This window comes from Trichomonas vaginalis, chromosome IV, assembly GCF_026262505.1.
Source record: "Trichomonas vaginalis G3 chromosome IV, whole genome shotgun sequence".
Lineage (NCBI taxonomy): Eukaryota > Parabasalia > Trichomonadida > Trichomonadidae > Trichomonas > Trichomonas vaginalis.
The window spans coordinates 6,183,346-6,202,503 of record NC_067206.1 but is presented as its reverse complement, the minus strand read 5'-3'; the positions used below and the strand labels follow the sequence as shown (position 1 = coordinate 6,202,503).

The 19,158-nt window shown below is 30.0% G+C and overlaps 3 protein-coding genes across 3 annotated transcripts; 2 read left to right on the top strand and 1 right to left on the bottom strand.

Annotated features, from left to right (window-relative positions):
• Window positions 1-2,708: 2,708 nt before the first annotated feature.
• TVAGG3_0040050 (leucine-rich repeats (6 copies)-containing protein) lies at window positions 2,709-5,645 on the bottom strand (the record flags this gene model as incomplete). The annotated part of the gene is made up of 1 exon (XM_001323953.1): window positions 2,709-5,645. The coding sequence occupies one exon, from the start codon at window positions 5,643-5,645 to the stop codon at window positions 2,709-2,711; it is 2,937 nt and encodes a 978-aa protein (XP_001323988.1).
• Window positions 5,646-6,026: 381 nt separating this feature from the next.
• Window positions 6,027-8,903, top strand: TVAGG3_0040040 (leucine-rich repeats (6 copies)-containing protein; the record flags this gene model as incomplete). Its single annotated transcript, XM_001323952.1, has 1 exon — window positions 6,027-8,903. One exon carries the CDS (start codon window positions 6,027-6,029, stop codon window positions 8,901-8,903), a length of 2,877 nt encoding a protein of 958 aa, XP_001323987.1.
• A 670-nt stretch (window positions 8,904-9,573) lies between these two features.
• On the top strand, window positions 9,574-14,169 carry TVAGG3_0040030 (uncharacterized protein; the record flags this gene model as incomplete). The annotated part of the gene is made up of 1 exon (XM_001323951.2): window positions 10,040-14,149. One exon carries the CDS (start codon window positions 10,040-10,042, stop codon window positions 14,147-14,149), a length of 4,110 nt encoding a protein of 1,369 aa, XP_001323986.1.
• Between the last annotated feature and the right edge of the window lie 4,989 nt (window positions 14,170-19,158).

Below are 19,158 nucleotides of genomic sequence, written 5' to 3'. Positions count from 1 at the left end.
ATATCTCGCAATATCAAAATTGAGATATTGAGTGAATTATGCATTATAGAGATTAAAAATCTGATTTGTGAAAACATCTCATCAGTTTCTAGCTAATTCAAAAATCTTTACTATCTTATTCGATTAAAATGAAAAGGGAATAGTTTCATTATGCTTTAAATGACAGCCTTATAATATAATAATAGTTTTCGCTCAATATGCAGCATTTTTTTTTCGAAATCTATGGTCAATGTCCTAAATACTGATTGCTTTGCATTCATATCTCTTACATTTTCTATACCCACATCACTATTCATTGCTATTCCTATCTTTTTCATTTTTGTTTGTTTCTCATAATTTCTCAAAAAACACGATAACTTGATATTTGTAAATATCATACTTTATAACGTAAATAAGAACTTGACCTATTAAGAAAAGCAGTAATGAAAAGGAAATCTGAAATTCATAAAAATTACAAGTTTCTGATGACAATTAGCTTAATTAAACCAGGTACAAGATTATATAATTGTATTTTCTATCCAATTATCCATATAATATCTTATCCAGAAAAAATAACTTGATCAATACCAAATGATTTTTTAACTAGTAAATAAAGTATTTTCTTTACACACACATTGTATATCATAGTTTTTTTTTTTTTTTTGGTTTCGCAAAACATCCAAAAACAAATATGCTATAAAAGTGACAATTTTAGCAAAACGAAACCCTTATTTTAATTCGATTTTTTAGAATAGATGTCATACAGCATTAATGACTACATAATTTTTTTTGAAGTGAAAATATTTCTCCGAAATAAAACTTTTGTTTCAATTTTTGAATACCAATATTTATAAACTCTTTTCGATAATTCTTATTAGGAATTATCGTACATTAACTTTTTTATTTTTCAACATAAAATATTTATTCTATCGAAGCTTACCATACAAATAATGCTAAAATCAAACTTTCATATGCTGTAATGATAATGAATCAAGATACACCCAAAAAACTAGAATCAAGTGCAAATACAAACTCAAAATAGCCTTGACTATCACAAATTGTGTTCTTTATGAGTTCTTTTTACATATTTCTATATAACATAACGTTCCAAGTTGTTTCTCTTAAAATTATTCTCAACGTATGAAATTCATAATCAAAAGATCACATTTTATAGTTTGGAATCATATAATCATATATACTGATACTGACTTATAAATAGGCACTATGGTTCATTGAATATATCACATAATTTTAAGTCAAGCAAAAAGATCTGTAAAATCAAACAGAGTTATTTGAGATATTGCGACAACACTAAATTATTAACCCAATTTATCGATGCAAGATTGCAATTTAATAACAAGTCTGTTATGATTAAGTTGAAATTTGTTATTCTCTTAAAGGTCTTAAATCCATGAAATAAGATATTACAAATGAGAAGTGTAATTCAAAAAAAATAAAGAGATTTTAAAATTTTATATCAGAATCAAACCCTAAAAAGCATTCAGTTAATTCGTAAATAATCGAAAAAGTTTGAACAAATAGTTTATCTATATCTTAATGCTTGATATAGCTTATTTCTTGTCAATTTATTAAAAATTTCATATTATAAAGCAATAATGTATGTTTATATTTGATAGATTGGTCGATGTTAACGATCGCGTTAGTGTGGAGGTGGTAGGTTGTGGAATTTCGTAAGAATGTAAATTTAAATATTGAACGCAAAGATAAATTGAGAAATTCTAGAGACAGACATTCATGGTAAAGACCTATGAGTTGAGGTACTTCGTTGCAACAATAAATATTAAGTCTGGTTCAGAATTTTATAACACTTCATCTAAAAATGTTTTTGTTTTCTCAAATTGAAAAAAATTTGAGAAAACAAAAACCGTTTTAATAAATTGAGAGATGCATTCATAAAATCGAATAAAATTTAGATCTAAATCAAAATTAAAATCCGAAAATTTTGAAAATATAAAATTACAAAATAATGTGCAATATAATTTGTATCAATTGTAAAAGTGATATTTATCATACCCAAAGTCATTTTTTCTGATATCAGATTTTCTCAGATCCTTGTTTTCGAACTTTTATCGCTTTGGGAGGGCGCGAAGCGCCCTCCCAAAGCGAAAGAATCCAAAATAACCAGATTTTAAATTTTGAGATCGAAATCTCTAATTTTTCCCATATAATAACATACTTTTTAATAAAAAAATGGAAGGTACCAACTTTGCGGATCTTCGATCCGCAAAGTTGGTACCTAAAGCGTTATAGACTAACCCATGAATGGAAAATTAAATTTCAATCCCGTAGTCTAATGAATCGAACAGAAACAGTTATAAATTTATAGCAAAAAATTTATAAATTACAAATTATCAAAGAATTATATGCTATCCTTTGAAAACTTTCTAAATTTCTTGAATCTCAGCTTCAAATTCTAGAACAAGTCCTGAACCACCTCATTCAAGATAGATTTATCTGGGAGATAGAGTTAGTGAGTCAATTGTTGGAGTGGGCTGCGGTAATTCGATTTCCTTTATTAATTTTGTCATTTTTATTTTCAAATCGCATTCATTTCATCAGTTGTCAGTGCTTTTGAAGAAGGATTCCATCTCTTCGTTAGTCAATGGCTTGTTTATCAATAGTTTCGCGTTTGGATTTTTTTGAGACCTTCCTATATTTTCAACAAAAAATATACTTCTATTATATTAAAATAGTAAACAGTGTTTATTTCATTCCAAGTCATTTTTAGCCTCTTTAGTTTTTCCACACAATTTAGGCATGAAATGAGTACTTGGATATAGAAAATATAAAACAATAATAGCAACAATGAAAATACAAAAGAAAACAATTGAAATGATTAAATTTCTCCGAATAGAATTATTGATTTCTTCATTTTCATGGTACCAAAGATAATCCTTTGGAATATTTTTGGCATATTTGTCGCAATCATCTTCGCCAACAAAATTATTAAATAATATTGGATTTGCATAATTAGAATCAGCTGCTGAAACAGATGAAGAACCATATTGGCTGCTAAAGAAGTATGAGCCTTTTGTACATGCTGCATATGTCCATTTAAGAGAGTTAAAAACGCCATATCTAACAGTTTCTGAAATTCTTAAAATTGTTGCTGTCGGTTCCTTCAGGAAATTACCAGATGGTGAATCAATAACATATTGGTTTCCTCGCAAAGAACCACTTGGAATGTATTCAACGCCATCAGGAATACTGTAATCCAATGGTAATGCTCCAAATGTACAAATTAATCTTCCAGAAATTTTGTCTACAATAGAATGATCAATGACTTTGAAATAAGGACTCTTTCCAGAGAATGAAACTTTTGCATAAGGAGCAGAATCAAAAGCATCTTCAGCAATTTTAAGACACGTTTTCGGCAAAATAATGGTTTCGACATTTGATTGATAAACAATTCTAGGATAGATATATAAACAACTTTTTCCTATTTCAAGTTTCTTTAGATATTTCATATTCGAAAATGCATATTCGTCTATAAATTGACATGTATCTGGGACAGTAAATGACTTAATAGGACATCCACCGAAAGCACAAGTGTCGATATATTTTAATGTCTTAGATATTTTTATATTTGTCAGCGATGAGCAACCATAAAAAGCATATGATGCAATTAAATCAACCCGTGAAATATCCAAATCATTTAATGCTGTACAATATTGAAATGACTGGAAACCAATAGATCTACATGTTGTTGGCATTTTAATGTATTTGAGTCTTGTGCAACCCTGAAAGAAATGAGGCATGATATCAAGGAATCCTTCATCTGGCCACTCAATTCTTTCAAGTGAATAACAATCCCAACATGCAAGGTAATCAATATCTTTGTTTCTAAATCTTTTGATTATGATTTCTTTCACGGAAAGACATTTTGAAAATGCGTTATTTTGTAATAGAATTTCAGGCTGATCAATAATTAATTTCTCAATATTAGTATTCGCTCCTAAGAAGAAATCTTCCAAACTATAATACTTTGTGTCACTAATTTCCACTGTCTTTCGATCAAATTCAGGAAGAAATATGAATAGATACTTGTCATCATAATCATCTACATAACAAATAGCATTATCTACAATTTTAAAACGTGTATTTACACGAAACTCAAAGTGGATATTTGTGCAATTAATGAAAGCAACAGCGGGAAAACTTAATGCTGCATCATAGCAAATTACTGCTAATGTAAGTGCTTTATCATGCGCAAATGCCAAATTTGAATTGTTATTATTGTTCAATCCATAACAATAAACTGTTTTGACTTGTGAATACATGAATGCATAGTTGAGAGAAAATACTAGCGATGTGTTGATATATTCAATAGGACCAGTATGCAAAAATGAATAAAAGTCACATACTGTAGAATTTATAGCGAAATCGACTTTTGTAAGAGCTAAACAAAAAGCAAAACAATATCGTGGAACATATATAGTCTCTACTAAAAGAGTTTTCAGGTTATAACAATTTTGATAAACACCTCTGTTTCCTTTATTCAAAGAACAATTAAGTCTGAGTTGTGTAATTCCGCTGCAACCAGTGAATGAATTCTTTCCTAATGTCCACAAATTATATGCTACTTCTTGTTTGAGATTATTGCAATATATAAATGAATAATCACCAATAGAAATTGCATTGTTTGGTAATTGATAGTTCATTTTATAGCAATAAGCAAATGCTGCTTTACCAAAACTTGCAATATTCGAACTCAATGTGATAGTTTCAAGAGATTCACAATGTAAAAATGCGAAATCACCAATAGATAAACAATTAGGAGCAGTAAGTGTTTCTAAATTCAAACAGTTCCTTGCAAAGTCTGCTGGAATGTCTCTTGAAAAAATATTTATTGTTTTGAGATTGAGAGATTCACTGAAATATCCTTCATTCGAAATCTCGTCATCTTTAAACTGAACATATTCAGGGATATTGACTGATTCAAGAGGAGTAGAAAGAAAAGCAAGTTCACAGATAGTTAAGCTACCTCCTGTGACAGTGTTTGGAAATGTGATACTGGAAAGTGATGAACATTTGAATGCACCAAAACCAATTAAGTTTATTGTTTGGGGAAGTGTGATTGTCGTGACTCCAGAATATGCAAAAGCATAATCATTTATTTGTGTGGCTCCTGATATATCAACAGTTGTTAAACTGAAACAAAAACTTGCGAAATTTTCAGGGATAATTTGAAGTTTTGGAGAATTAATTTCTTTAAGGTTTGTGCAACCAATAAAGCATCCCAAACCGATGTTTTTTACAAGGGCAATATCAACATTTTCAATTGATGAATTTGAAAAACAATAATCTGAAATTTTTTCAATATTCGGTGTTTTAAATGAAACACTGCGTATGAATAGATTACTACTAAATAATGGACCAACTGAAATATTATCATTGCCTTGAAATGTTACTTCTTGCATATAATAAAACAGAGGATTTGAATCTAATGCTTTATTTGTCCATCCATTGACCGTAATAATAGCTTTAGTAACCCCAGATGTATGAAGTTCTTCAGATTTTTTATATGTTATTGAATTATAATCTTTATCTGTATCAATAGTGATCGTGGAACCATCTATAGTGTAGCGGCTTGTTTTTACGTTACGAGCTAAAAGAGTGGACACGAATGCATAAGAACGAAACATGAAATTGGGAACAAATTCAAATGTTAAATTCCGAACCGAATTTTATTGACATGTTGCCAATTTAAAGTTTTTAAATGAAAACAAGTGTGTCATCTCAATACTGAGTTTTTAGGAAACAATAGATGGACAAATTGCGCTGGACAATAAGTTCTGAAAAACACAGAATTCAATTTGATCAGATTAAAAAAAGTATAAATAATAATATACAAAAAATTCCAAATATACTTATCATCGGATTTTCAATTTTTGAATTGAGAAGAATTCATTTTATTTTATGTATATAGCTGAATTCTCGAAAAATCAAGCCCGACATTAATTTTACATCTATTGAATTTTTCAAGTGTCATTCAAAATTGAATATAAGAGTTTTATAACTAAATTATGCTTCGTTCTTCTATTACATTTCATTTCCTCCTTGATAAATCGCCAATTCTTAACGAGTTCGTTATTGAAGGCGATACATATACAGCAACAACCATTAAAGATATCGGGACAGATATATTTAACTCTCGACTTGAAATTATCAGAAAAAACGTTAAAAAAGTTGTTTTTGCATTTGAGGAAGGTAGTATTTACACAACAGATTTTCCGTGGGATCTGAATGAAGAATTTGTTGTTACACGAAAGGCCAGTTCTGAAATGTCTTTTGCAGTTGAGAATAACCAGATGTTAAAAAGAGTTGATTTTGGAACAAGTGTCCAAAAAATCAGCGGACGTGGATTTTCTCAATCTGGATTATCCGAAATTGAAATGTCAAACGTTAAATATGCATCAGGTCCATTCTTCCATGGTTGCCACAATCTCAAAAAGATCGTTCTTCCTTTAGTTGAAAGAATTCCAAATAATTTTGCAAGTTATTGTTTTTCACTTGAATACGTAGATATATCTGGTGCAAAATACATTGAAATCGGAGATTATGCTTTTGGGTTCACTGGTAACCTTTCAATTACTTTTCCAAAATCTCTTACAAAAATTGGCATCGGCGCTTTCTCCTACTCGAGAATCAATTCAGTCACTTTTTCACAATCACCAACAACATTATCAGGCAGATGTTTTGAAGCCACAAACCTTGAAAGCATAGAAATTCCTTCCAGCTTCAATTATGATATGACAAAATCATTTGGTGTTGTTAATGGATCAAGTTACATAAAGAAAGTTATTATCAATACAAATATAATTGGGAAAGGATTTGCTAAAGACTGCGTTGCTCTTGAATCCGTAATTATTCCTAACGCTAACACAATTTCCGATTATGCTTTTTGCAACTGCAAGATTCTTCCATCATTTGATTTACCAAAAGATCTTACTACAATATCAAATTATGCATTTGCTTATTGCGATGTTTTATCAATAACTTTGCCACAAACGAAATTAACAATTGGAGACTATGCATTTGCATACTGTTTCAAAATCAATATAGAATCACTTCCAGCATCATGGACTCCTGGTAAGTATTCATTTATAGGATGCACAAGTATCAAAACTATCAAAGTATCTGCTGATATTTCTCAATGTCAGGGACTTTTCCAAGGATGTACAAGCATGACTGATTTGACGATTTCAACTTCAAGTGTTCCAGATTTTTGTTTTGCATGCTGCAGTAGTTTGAAATCAGTAACTATTACTCAATCCGTTGAAAGGTTTGGAGAAAGATCATTCGCTAAAACAGGTCCAATTGAACATGTTGATCTTTCAAATGTTGGTACATATAAATATGCTTTCGAAAATTCTGAATTAAAATCTGTGACGTTTGGTAAATTCAAAAATATGGATTTTGCATTTTGCGGGTGCAAGAATCTTGAAAAGATCATATTCAACAAAGATACAATTTGGTTTGATGGAACAAATGTAATAAATACTTCCAAGAAACTAAAATTCGTAATTGATGAAGAAAACAAAATGTTCAAAGTGAAAGATGATGTTCTCACAGGATATGATTATTTCTTTGCAATTTTGCCTACGTATTCAAAGTCAACATACACAGTTCCAAAGAATATAAATCATCTTGGAATAGGCTGCACTTCAATTACAACATCATTGAAAGAAATTATTATTGATAGTGACCATGTAGTTTTGGAACAATATGCATTCACGTTTTGTGATTATCCAGAAAAAATAACAATTAAAAATTTCAACAGCTCAAAAATAACCACAAATACTTTTAGCCAGATGAGCGGATTAAAAGAATTTTCATGCTCTGTTTATGTAAGTGAAATCGGATACTCATCATTTCAGAATGACTATAAACTTGAAACTGTAACATTTCCTTTCCCAATATCAATCATTCGACAACATGCTTTCAGGAATTGTTATTCACTGAAGACATTTTCATGTCCAAGTGTTACATCACTATTGGAATCTTGTTTCAATAATTGCTACAAATTAAAGGACGTTTCATTCTTAAATACAACAACGACCATTGAATCGTACACATTTGCAAATACAGGAATTGTTTCTCTCACTATTCCAGATACTTGTTATCAGATAGGAGATCATGCGTTTTATAACACAACAAGTTTGGAATCAGTGACAATTGGTAAAAAAGTAATTAGAATATGCGAATATGCTTTCGGAAATTCTTATGTCGAATCTATTTCTATTCCAAACAATGTGAAATATATTGATTCATCAGCTTTCAAAAACTCTCCAAAACTTAAAATAACAATTGAAAGTTCGAATCCATATTTTGAAATAAAATCACAGGCACTTTACTCTAAAATTACCAAAACATTGATTTGCACAATTGGAGCTCTTCCTGAGTTATATGAAATTCCAGATGGAATAAAGAACATCCAAGATCAGACATTGAACAATAATATGTATGTTATAGAAACTCCAACAGGTAGTTTCTATGAAGGAATTTCTGCAGCAAGACTTATTATTCCTTCTTCAGTTCAGAGTATTGATATTACATCGCTGAAAAAAGTTTTTGCAGCTTGCTACAGCGGTGATTATTACTTGTTTAATGGAACAGCAAACTATTCATATGCAGGTGATAACTATCATTACGCTGATATGTTTGAAACTGATGTCAGGCAGGGAAATTGCACTGATGAAGAATTGACAGATGATTTTAAGTGGGTTACAAGCAATGGTGCTAAAAGAAGCAGCAACAAAGGATTGATAATTGCTTTAGTTTTACTTGTTTTAATTTTCATTGCTTTAGTTATTGTTTATTTATTCCTTCCACTTGAAAATATATGCCACAAGTCTGATGGAGATAGAAGTGTTCAAAATGAATCAATTAATATTGTTTAATCTATTTTATATTTTCCTTTTTGTTCATTAAATTTACTAAATTCTATATGCTATAACTAACTATAAACTTGAAATCATATTATTCGCGTGTAAACCTTTCATTTCACTCAAATTTTGAGAGAAAGACGCGAAGAATATGATTTCAAGTTTATATATAATATCAATTGATGAAGAAATTATATATAACCTTCATGAAATACTTTTATCAATGTTGCATACATTTTGAGTCTGTTATACACATCTCACCGTGAAATTCACAAATTATTTTCTTGATTATTGCTTTTATTCATCGACATCATACTGTATTAATATATACACTCAAATTTAAAATCAATGGCACCAAATACCACATCTAAATTTTTTATTTGAAAAAAAAAAAACTGGAAAATTTTTTGATTTGTGAGATTGTCAGGATTTTTTTCCCTCTAAAAAAAGGGGAGCTGTCATTCACAATCCTCTCATAGATATTGTCTTTAACAGATTTCGAATGTGTTTATGATCATAATGCCCCCCACTTAAATTAGGCCATTTTTCTACTCACAAATCAAGAAGGTTTTGAATTTAAAAATTTTGCCGTCAGTAAATTTTTAGTTTGATAAAAATAATAATATATGCTCTTCGTGCATTTTTCAAACTGACAAATTGTAAAAAAAAATTCATACCGTAAGAGGAAAATAATGTTTTTTGTTCGAGACTTTGCAAATCCATTAGTAGAAGAGCTTCTTTTAAAGCTGAAACAGTCTCCACTAGGATCTTTGCTCAGTCGAAATAGTAATTCTATGTATAATTTTTTCATTATTAATTATCCACAAATTTTCGAGAAGGCTATAGGACTAGATGATGTCCAAAACTTCATTAGATTAGGTAAATATTCAACGTTAGATGATTTATTTAGAGATTTACGCATTCTAATCAATAATATTAAAATTATACATCAAAGATCGAATGAATTATATGATGATCGTATTAACAGACGAGAAGTTGGCTTTTACGGCTATCTGGCTATATATACTGAACGAAAAGTAAATAAATATTGGAATTTAATTAAAAATTCGGACTTAAATGCAGAGATTGAACAGTATTGGCAAAAGTTTAATGAAATATTTAACCAAGTGCCTAGTAGTCTACGATCTGATATGCTTGTTACCCATACATTGATGGCATTAAATCCTACTAAACAAAATCCAGGAAGAAATCGTAAATATATGAGTGATTCAATACCTGTTATACAAACACAAATGACTAATAATTATGTATGCCCATTTATTACTGCAAAATCTCCTACTTTTGTTCCAAAATCAAATTTCGTACCGAAATACCAAACATCTATACAACAACCAATAGAACAATACGATCACACACCATTTATGCCAAAGCAGGCATCTACAATGCCTCAAAAAATGGAAGATTCGCAAAATCAATATTCTCCTACTTCTCCTGTAAAGATTTACAAACGAACAGCATCGAAAGGACTTCCTAATAGAAATTCAAAGCAAGAAAATACTAATAATCAAGAAAATTCGCAACAACAAACGTCTTTCTTCCAAATTGACGAAAAACAGCAAAAGAACAAAGAAATTACCGATGACTTTTACAAGGATGATAGTCTGATGACTCCTGTCAGCACAATTAGCTCTTACAACAAAAATTCAAATCAAATTTCCTCAAATACTTCATACCAGAGCCAAATGAACATGGCACAACAACAACAATCTTACAATACATACCAGCCATCGTATCCATCTCAAACTTCGTATTTCAACAATGATTCGAATTATAGCGCTTCAAAGCCATCAAATGTCCAGAATTCGTATTCCAATGTATCAAATGACCTTTATTCTAAAAATTCTACGCTAAACAGCTCGAATTTGACAAATCAAAATTCATTTTTCAGCCAAAGCCAAAATTCTTATCAGAATCAATTACAAACATCAAATGTAAACCAGTTTACATCGAATTCCCAAATTTCTCGAAATTTAAATACGAATTCTTCACAAAATGCGGCCAATCAGCAGCCAATGATGCAACAATCGGCATCTTCGTATAGTATGCCAACAAATAGTACACAAAACTCGATGAATTTTATGCAAAATTATAATTCTCAAAATCAAGGCTTTGAAATGAAAAGTCCTATAGGTATTCAGAGCTCCAGCTACCAGACATCAACATCAGCTACTCAGAATCAAAGAAACTACTCAAATTCATACCAAATCCAGAATCAGTCTCAATTTATGACACAAAGCCCATTACCTCATTCTGGATCGAACAGTAACATCAACCAGCTACAAAATACATCTCAACTCCAAAGTTCAACAACAAATTCAAACTATAATCAGCTTCAGACACAATTTCAGTACCAAAGCAGCTATCCAAGTCAACAAACAACTCAGTCTTATACCAATAACCAGAAGAACAGTACTTTTTCTACACAAAATTCGTATCAAAATCAAAATTCACAGCAAAACTCATTTTCTATTCAAAATCAGGCCATGTTCCAACAATTGAATCAACTCAATTTCCCAAACCAAGTTCAAAATTCTTTTTCAAGCCAAAATTCGAGTTCTTCAACGAATCAAGTGAATTTTTCAAACAAAGTACAAAGTCCATACTCCAACCAATCATCTGCTGCAACTCCTCAATCAAATTTTGCAAACCAAGTTCAATCTCCTTATTCAAACCAAATTTCCGGTTCAAACAACCAAACAACGTTTACTAATCAGGTCCAGTCACCATATTCAACACAAACCACCTCTAAAACTCAGAACCAAATGAATTTTTCAAGTCAAATTCAGTCAAATTATTCAAATCAGTCAACAATCAATAAGAACATGACGAACATCCCTAATAAGATGCAAACAACTTATTCATCTACTTCAAATGTTAGTTCTGTGCCTCAAAACCAAATTAATTTTACAAATCAAACAAATTCTCAAAATCAAACAACATTTTCCGGCCAAATGCAATCTCCATATGCATCTAGTCAAACAAGTAATGCACAGAACTCTTTAAACCAATCAAATTTCCCAAATCAAATTCAACAAAATTATCAAATGAACCAAACAACTCCAGCAACTACAAAAAGTCAGATTCAGTCATCATATTCAATTCCCTCCAATAATTCCTCTCAAAATCTTCCAAATTCAAGTCAATTTTCCACTTCGACAAATTTGACAACACAAACCAAACAACAGCCATCGTATCAGAGTTCTTATTCGAATACAACCTACAACAACCAGCAACTCAACAACTTCTCAAATTATAATCAGCAAAACTTCACCGGACAGAGCCAGAACCTATACAATTCTCAATCAAATAATGTTTCACAGCCGAAATCGTCATTTTCAGGTCAACCACCTCTTCCTCCTGAAATAAAGTCTCCATTCAGCATCCAAAACGCTTCTCCTTACCAAAGCAACGATAGTTATAGCTCCAGTTACCAGAACCAGACATCCAATTCATCAACTTCTTCTTTCCAGAACCAAAATCTTTATTCAACACAAAATCAGTCAACAACTTACAATAACTCCACTTCTAATACATCTTATATGCAGAACAAACCAACTCCTGCTGCTCCGAAACAACAAAATTCCTCAAATGTGAGTTATTCCAAACAATCTTCGAATTCTTACCAAAATACAACTGTTCCAATGACTGGTTCCAGTTCAAACACGATGAATTCTCTGTCCCAAACTGTAGCTCCAACGAAATCTTCTGCAAATCCACAATTTGCAGGGAAAAGACCTCCTTCTTTCGCTCCTTCCACCGCTAAATCACCTGTTACAACTAATTCTTCCCAATTTGATCAGCCAATGAATGTCAAAAACAATGTTCCAAGATTATCTCCACAACAACAGCCACAAACAGCAAATACAGCACAGAAAGTTAATCAAAGTGCGAGTTTGCCTCCTTCTGCATTCCAAAACAGCTTCGGAACTGAAAAGAAAGAAAATCCATCAACAATCCAAACAATTCCAGGCAAAAGACCTCCTGTTCCAACAATCCAACCATCATCATACTTTGCCCAGCAGCCCGCTTCAAATCCAACAACTCCTTCCACTTCAAATTCTTCATCCCAAAGAAATGTTGGCCAAAAAGCTCCTCCAAGGCAAATTCCAACAGCACAAACCACTCCCAAGCCAACAACTCCATCAGTTCCTCCTCCAACAGCTATTTCTTCTTCGAATTTGTATCAATCCAAGCAAACTCCATCGAATAACCCAACCAAAGCCATGAAAGGTCCACAGACCCAGCCAAAGAAGCCAGAACCAGTCAAAAAAGCCATTGACGACGAAGATGACGAAGATCTTTATTTTATTACTCCTTCAGCGGCCAAAAAGGACACAAACTTCCAGTTCTCAGCCAACGATGACGATGCAGATGACGAAGATGAGTCTAATGCCAACGATTCAGATTCATCAGATTCTCCCCCTTCAATTCCACCTCCTCCTCCACCTGTCTCGACCACAACTGTTAGTTCCTCGTCCAGTTCTGCGGGAAGAGGCAAAACAAGGGGCAAATCAACAATGGGAGGGAAAGGAGTCCACGCCGCCGTCAACATGTACTACAAGAGAGATGAAAAACAGCAGCAATCGCCTGTTTCACCTGTTTCTCCTCAAAAAGATGAAAAGAAAGATGAAATCAGAAAAAGTGACACTTTTCAAAGAGAAATTGAAGAAAAAGAGGAATCATTGGATAGTTTCAGTGATGATTCCACTCCACAACCCGTTTCTCATGTTATTCAGCCTCAGAAAGCAGCCAAAACGTCCCAAAAAGGCAAAAAGTTCAAATTGAAAGACGACACATACGAACTCGAGAGTTCCGATGACTGGGACACGAACGACTACTCCGATGACTTCAGCGACGACTCCCCACCAGTGCGGAAAAGAGGAAGACCGCCTGGGAAGTCGAAGAAGAACAAAGACGTCGAAGTCAAACCGAAAAGACCAGGACCAGGAAGGCCTCCGAAGAATCCAAACGCGAAACAGATGATGAGTCAGCCATTGACGAATGAAGAGATGACACTGTTCTTGAATAACATTGACAAGGCACATTCGCAACTCGATGAAAAGAAATCATTGAGAATTGTGAAGAAAATTGTCAAAATTATTGAAGAAAATGAAAAAATCGAATTACCTGACCCTGTTCCAACTGTTGATTTCGCAACTCTCTCCCCGCAGACAATGAGATCTTTGATTGAGATGCTACAGAACTTCTTCCAGAAATGGAAACTAGATTATTACGAATAATTTTTATTTATTATTTATTTGTTTTTATATATTGTATGTTTATATTTATTTAAAGATATATTATCTATCTTAATTATATAACATTCCATTTTTTTTTAGATTTGTGTATTTCCAAAAGAGACGATTTTATTGGGGCAAATCACTTATTATTCTCTAAGTTTCATTTCATTCAATTAATATATTATGCAAAGTACTTATATAGGGTATAATATACAAATCGAATTATTGGGGTCGATATTTTTTTATATAGCCCAGTTAGGTCCATGAAAATTAAATATAGCCCAGTAAAGCCGTAGTATCCATTCAAAATAACTGACAGTATAGTATAAATTTCATTTCCATTCTTTGATCGAATTGAGTATTCCATATAGCAGAAATGTGAATTAACTATGAATCTAATTTCTAGATCAGATAACTCAAAAAAATTATTAAAAACTTAATTTTACATTGGAAAAAGTGTCACAGCCAAAAATTTTATAAAGCATGTCAAGTTCTGAGCAATCAAAATATGAAACCGGATGTGATTTTATTGATATCAAGCTAATTGAAGTATTCGAATACCCTAATCAAGCATCAAAAATGATTTGGGGTGTCAATTCCAATAATATTTTACAAATTTCTTCAAATATTATAGAATTCATTATAAATAACAAAATATCCATCAAAATGTCACTTCGCTTGATTGATATTATTTCACAACTTCGTGATAAAAATATTAAATTATTAGCAGAACTTTACGAAAAGATATTAAACGAATTCTCATGCATCATCAAACCAGAGAACATGAAATTAACCACCCTTCTACATTATTAAGGTTTCAAATTTGAATATTTCAGTCCTACAAAGAAAGAAGAAGAAATTCTCAATTTATATCCAACAGAATCTCCATTATACTATATTGCATGGGATAAAGTTGATAATCTTAAGAGCAAATTCCCAAATCTTGACATTAATAAGAAAATAAATTATGAAATCACACCCCTTAATTGTGCAATTAAATATGGATCGGAATTGTGTTTCAATTACTTGAAAATTTTAGGAGCTAAATACACTGAAAGCTCCGAAATGTATGCTGTTCAAGGCGGAAATAAAGACATTTTTATGCAAATGATAGAAGATGGTTTATCATTTGATAAAATGATAAATACAGCATTGAAATATCGAAACTATGAAATTGCTGACTACCTTAAATCAAATTTTAGCCAAACTCCTTATTCAATAGCAGAAAGTATGTTTTTCGGAAATTATGATGTTGCCTCTTATTTACTCTCCAATGGAGAATATATCGACGATATTTATAATCTCTTTCTTTTCATATCTATCATTATTTTTTGGCATTCTCTTTCTTTTCATATCTATCAATTTTTAATGAAATTCTCTCTATTTTAATGAATGTCCACTTAGTATTGCAATCAAAGCTAAATCACTGGAAATTGTGAAATTCCTAGTTGAACATGGTGCTAATGTTAACAAACAAATCATTCTCTTTCTTTTTATATCTATCATTATTTTTTGGCATTCTCTTTCTTTTCATATCTATCATTGTTTTATTGGATCCTCTTTCTTTTCATATCTATCATTATTTTTTGGCATTCTCTTTCTTTTCATATCTATCAATTTTTAATGAAATTCTCTCTATTTTAATGAATGTCCACTTAGTATTGCAATCAAATCTAATTCAATGGAAATTGTGAAATTCCTAGTTGAACATGGTGCTAATGTTAACAAACAAATCATTCCCTTTCTTTTCATATTTATCAATATTTTATGGTGTTCTCTTTCATTTTATATTTCTCATTATTTTATGGTGTTCTCTTTCTTTACATATTTTTCATTAATTAAGAAAATTCTCTCTTTTTTCATATTTATCATTGTTTTTTTGGTATTTTCTTCCTTTTTATATTTATCATTATTTCATCACATTGTCCTTCTTTTTAGATTCATAATTGCTTTATAGAATTTTCTCTATATTAATGAATGCCCCCTTAGTATTGCAATCAAATCTAATTCAATGGAAATTGTGAAATTCTTAATTGAACATGGTGCAGATGTTAACATGATTCTTATTCTCTTTCTTTTCATATCTATCATTGTTTTGTTATATTATATTTCTTTTTATATTTATCATTATTTTATAACATTCTCTTTCTTTTCATATCTACCATTGTTTTATTATATTATCTTTCTTTTCATATCTTTCATTGTTTTATTATATTATCTTTCTTTTTATATCTATCATTGTTTTTTAAAATTATCTTTCTTTTCATATTTATTATTATGTTATAACATTCTCCTTTTTTTAATATTTAACATTGGTTTATGATATTATCTTCTTTTTCATATCTATCATTGTTTAATGTAATTCTCTTTCTTTCCATATCTATCATTTTTTTATAAAATTCTCTTTCTTTTCATATCTATCATTGTTTTGTTATATTATATTTCTTTTTATATTTATCATTATCTTATAACATTCTCTTTCTTTTCATATTTCTCAATTTTTAATGAAATTCTCTCTATTTTAATGAATGTCCACTTAGTATTGCAATCAAAGCTAAATCACTGGAAATTGTGAAATTCCTAGTTGAACATGGTGCTAATGTTAACATACGAATCATTCTCTTAGTTTTCATATCTATCATTGTTTTATGAAATTTTCTTTCTTTCCATATCTATCATTGTTTTATTGGATCCTCTTTCTTTTCATATCTATCATTGTTGCATGCTAAGATCAGTCATAATGTAAACCTCTCAATTTTATTGTCGTGGGAAGTATCTCAATTCCTTCAAAAAATTGAAAAACTATTTAATTTTAAAAATATAATACTTTTAATTAGTTAATTAATTGGAGATATTTTTAAAAAATCACTTTTGATAATACTTTTGAGAACTTTAATTAAAAAAATATATTCAAAAATATCCAGGATATCAAGAGGGAATTGTTCCTTATGAGGTATATAGTTATGATGTATACCTCATAAGGAACAATTCCCTCCTTAAAACGAGAAAACTTGTTCGAAATTGTTTATCATTTCGAACAAGTTTCTCGTTTTTAATAAGAAACTAAAGGCTATGAGGCACTGATTATATATTGGTGCCTCACAGCCTTTAGTTTCTAATAGATAGCTGGGAAACTTTCTCCAAATGATAAGTTATTCAGAGAAAGTTTCCCAGCTATCAAGAGGGAATTGTTCCTTATGAGGTATATAGTTATGATGTATACCTCATAAGGAACAATTCCCTCCTTAAAATCGTAGACATTTTTATACTTATTAATCAACCATTCAAAATCATATTCCTCTGAAAAGTTATTTTATTAAAAATTTAGAATTTTAATAAATATAGAGTTTGAATTTCATACAATACCTATATATTTTCAATAATGGAATTTGAAAACCATTCTCAAAAGTTCTCAGAAAACCTTTTTTTCATTAATTTTAAGAAATCTGAGTATTAAATTAAGTGATAAATTCGTTTGACACTACTTTAATTTTTAAATTCAAAAAATTATATGTGCTTCTTAAAATGACTCAAAAAAATTTTATTATAAAATAATATATAATATAAAAAATCCCACAACATTTTTTTACTTTACATAATCGTACTTCCTCGACGATTAATTTCCACTCAATTTCTATCGTTGACTGAACTTAGTATGCAACATCATTGTTTTATTATATTATCTTTCTTTTCATATCTATCATTGTTTTGTTATATTATATTTCTTTTTATATTTATCATTATCTTATAACATTCTCTTTCTTTTCATATTTCTCAATTTTTAATGAAATTCTCTCTATTTTAATGAATGTCCACTTAGTATTGCAATCAAATCTAATTCAATGGAAATTGTGAAATTCCTAGTTGAACATGGTGCTAATGTTAACAAACAAATCATTCCCTTTCTTTTCATATTTATCAATATTTTATGGTGTTCTCTTTCATTTTATATCTATCATTATTTTATTATATTATCTTTTTTTATATATTTAATATTGTTTTATAAAATTCACTTTCTTTTCATATTTCTCATTATATTATGGCGTTCTCTTTCTTTTCATATCTATCATTGTTTTATGAAATTACCTTTCTTTTGGTATCTATCATTATTTTATTTGATTCTCCTTCTTTTAATATTTAACATTGATTTATATTATTATCTTTCTTTTCATATCTATCATTATTTTATGACATTTTCTTTCTTTTCATATCTATCATTATTTTATTGGATTCTCCTTCTTTTTATATTTAATATTGTTTTATAAAATTATCTTTCTTTTTATATTTATCATTATTTTATTCCATTCTCTTTCTTTTTATATCTATCATTATTTTATGAAATTACCTTTCTTTTCATATATATCATTATTTTATTGGATTCTCTTTCTTTTTATATCTATCATTTTTTATAAAGTTCTCTTTCTTTTAATATATATCATTGTTTTATAAAATTCTCTTTCTTATCATATCTTTCATTGTTTTATGAAATTCTTATTCTTTTAATATCTATCAAATTATAATAAAATTCTCTTTACTTTAATGAATGCCTTCTTTGTACTGCAATTAGAGCTAATTCAATGGAAATTGTGAAATTCCTAGTTGAACATGGTGCTGATGTTAACAAACAAAATATTCTCTTTCTTTTCATATTTATCATTATTTTATGGAATTCTCTTCCTTTTTATATTTATAATTACTTTATAGAATTCTCTATATATTAATGAATGCCCCTTAGTATTGCAATCAAATCTAATTCGATGGAAATTGAGGAATTCTTAATTGAACATGGTGCTAAGAATAGCTAATGATTTTCCCTAGTTTCACGATTCTATATATAAGAATAAATATTATATAAATATTATATAACCTAGGGTTTTCTTTCGACATCTTTGCTGATTTTAGATCAGATTCCATTCTCTTGATAATTTTGTAGATGAGGGGAACATTTTGTCTTTGGCAGATCAATTCCATAAGCACTGCAGATTTTGTGGATTGTCATACTCCATGCA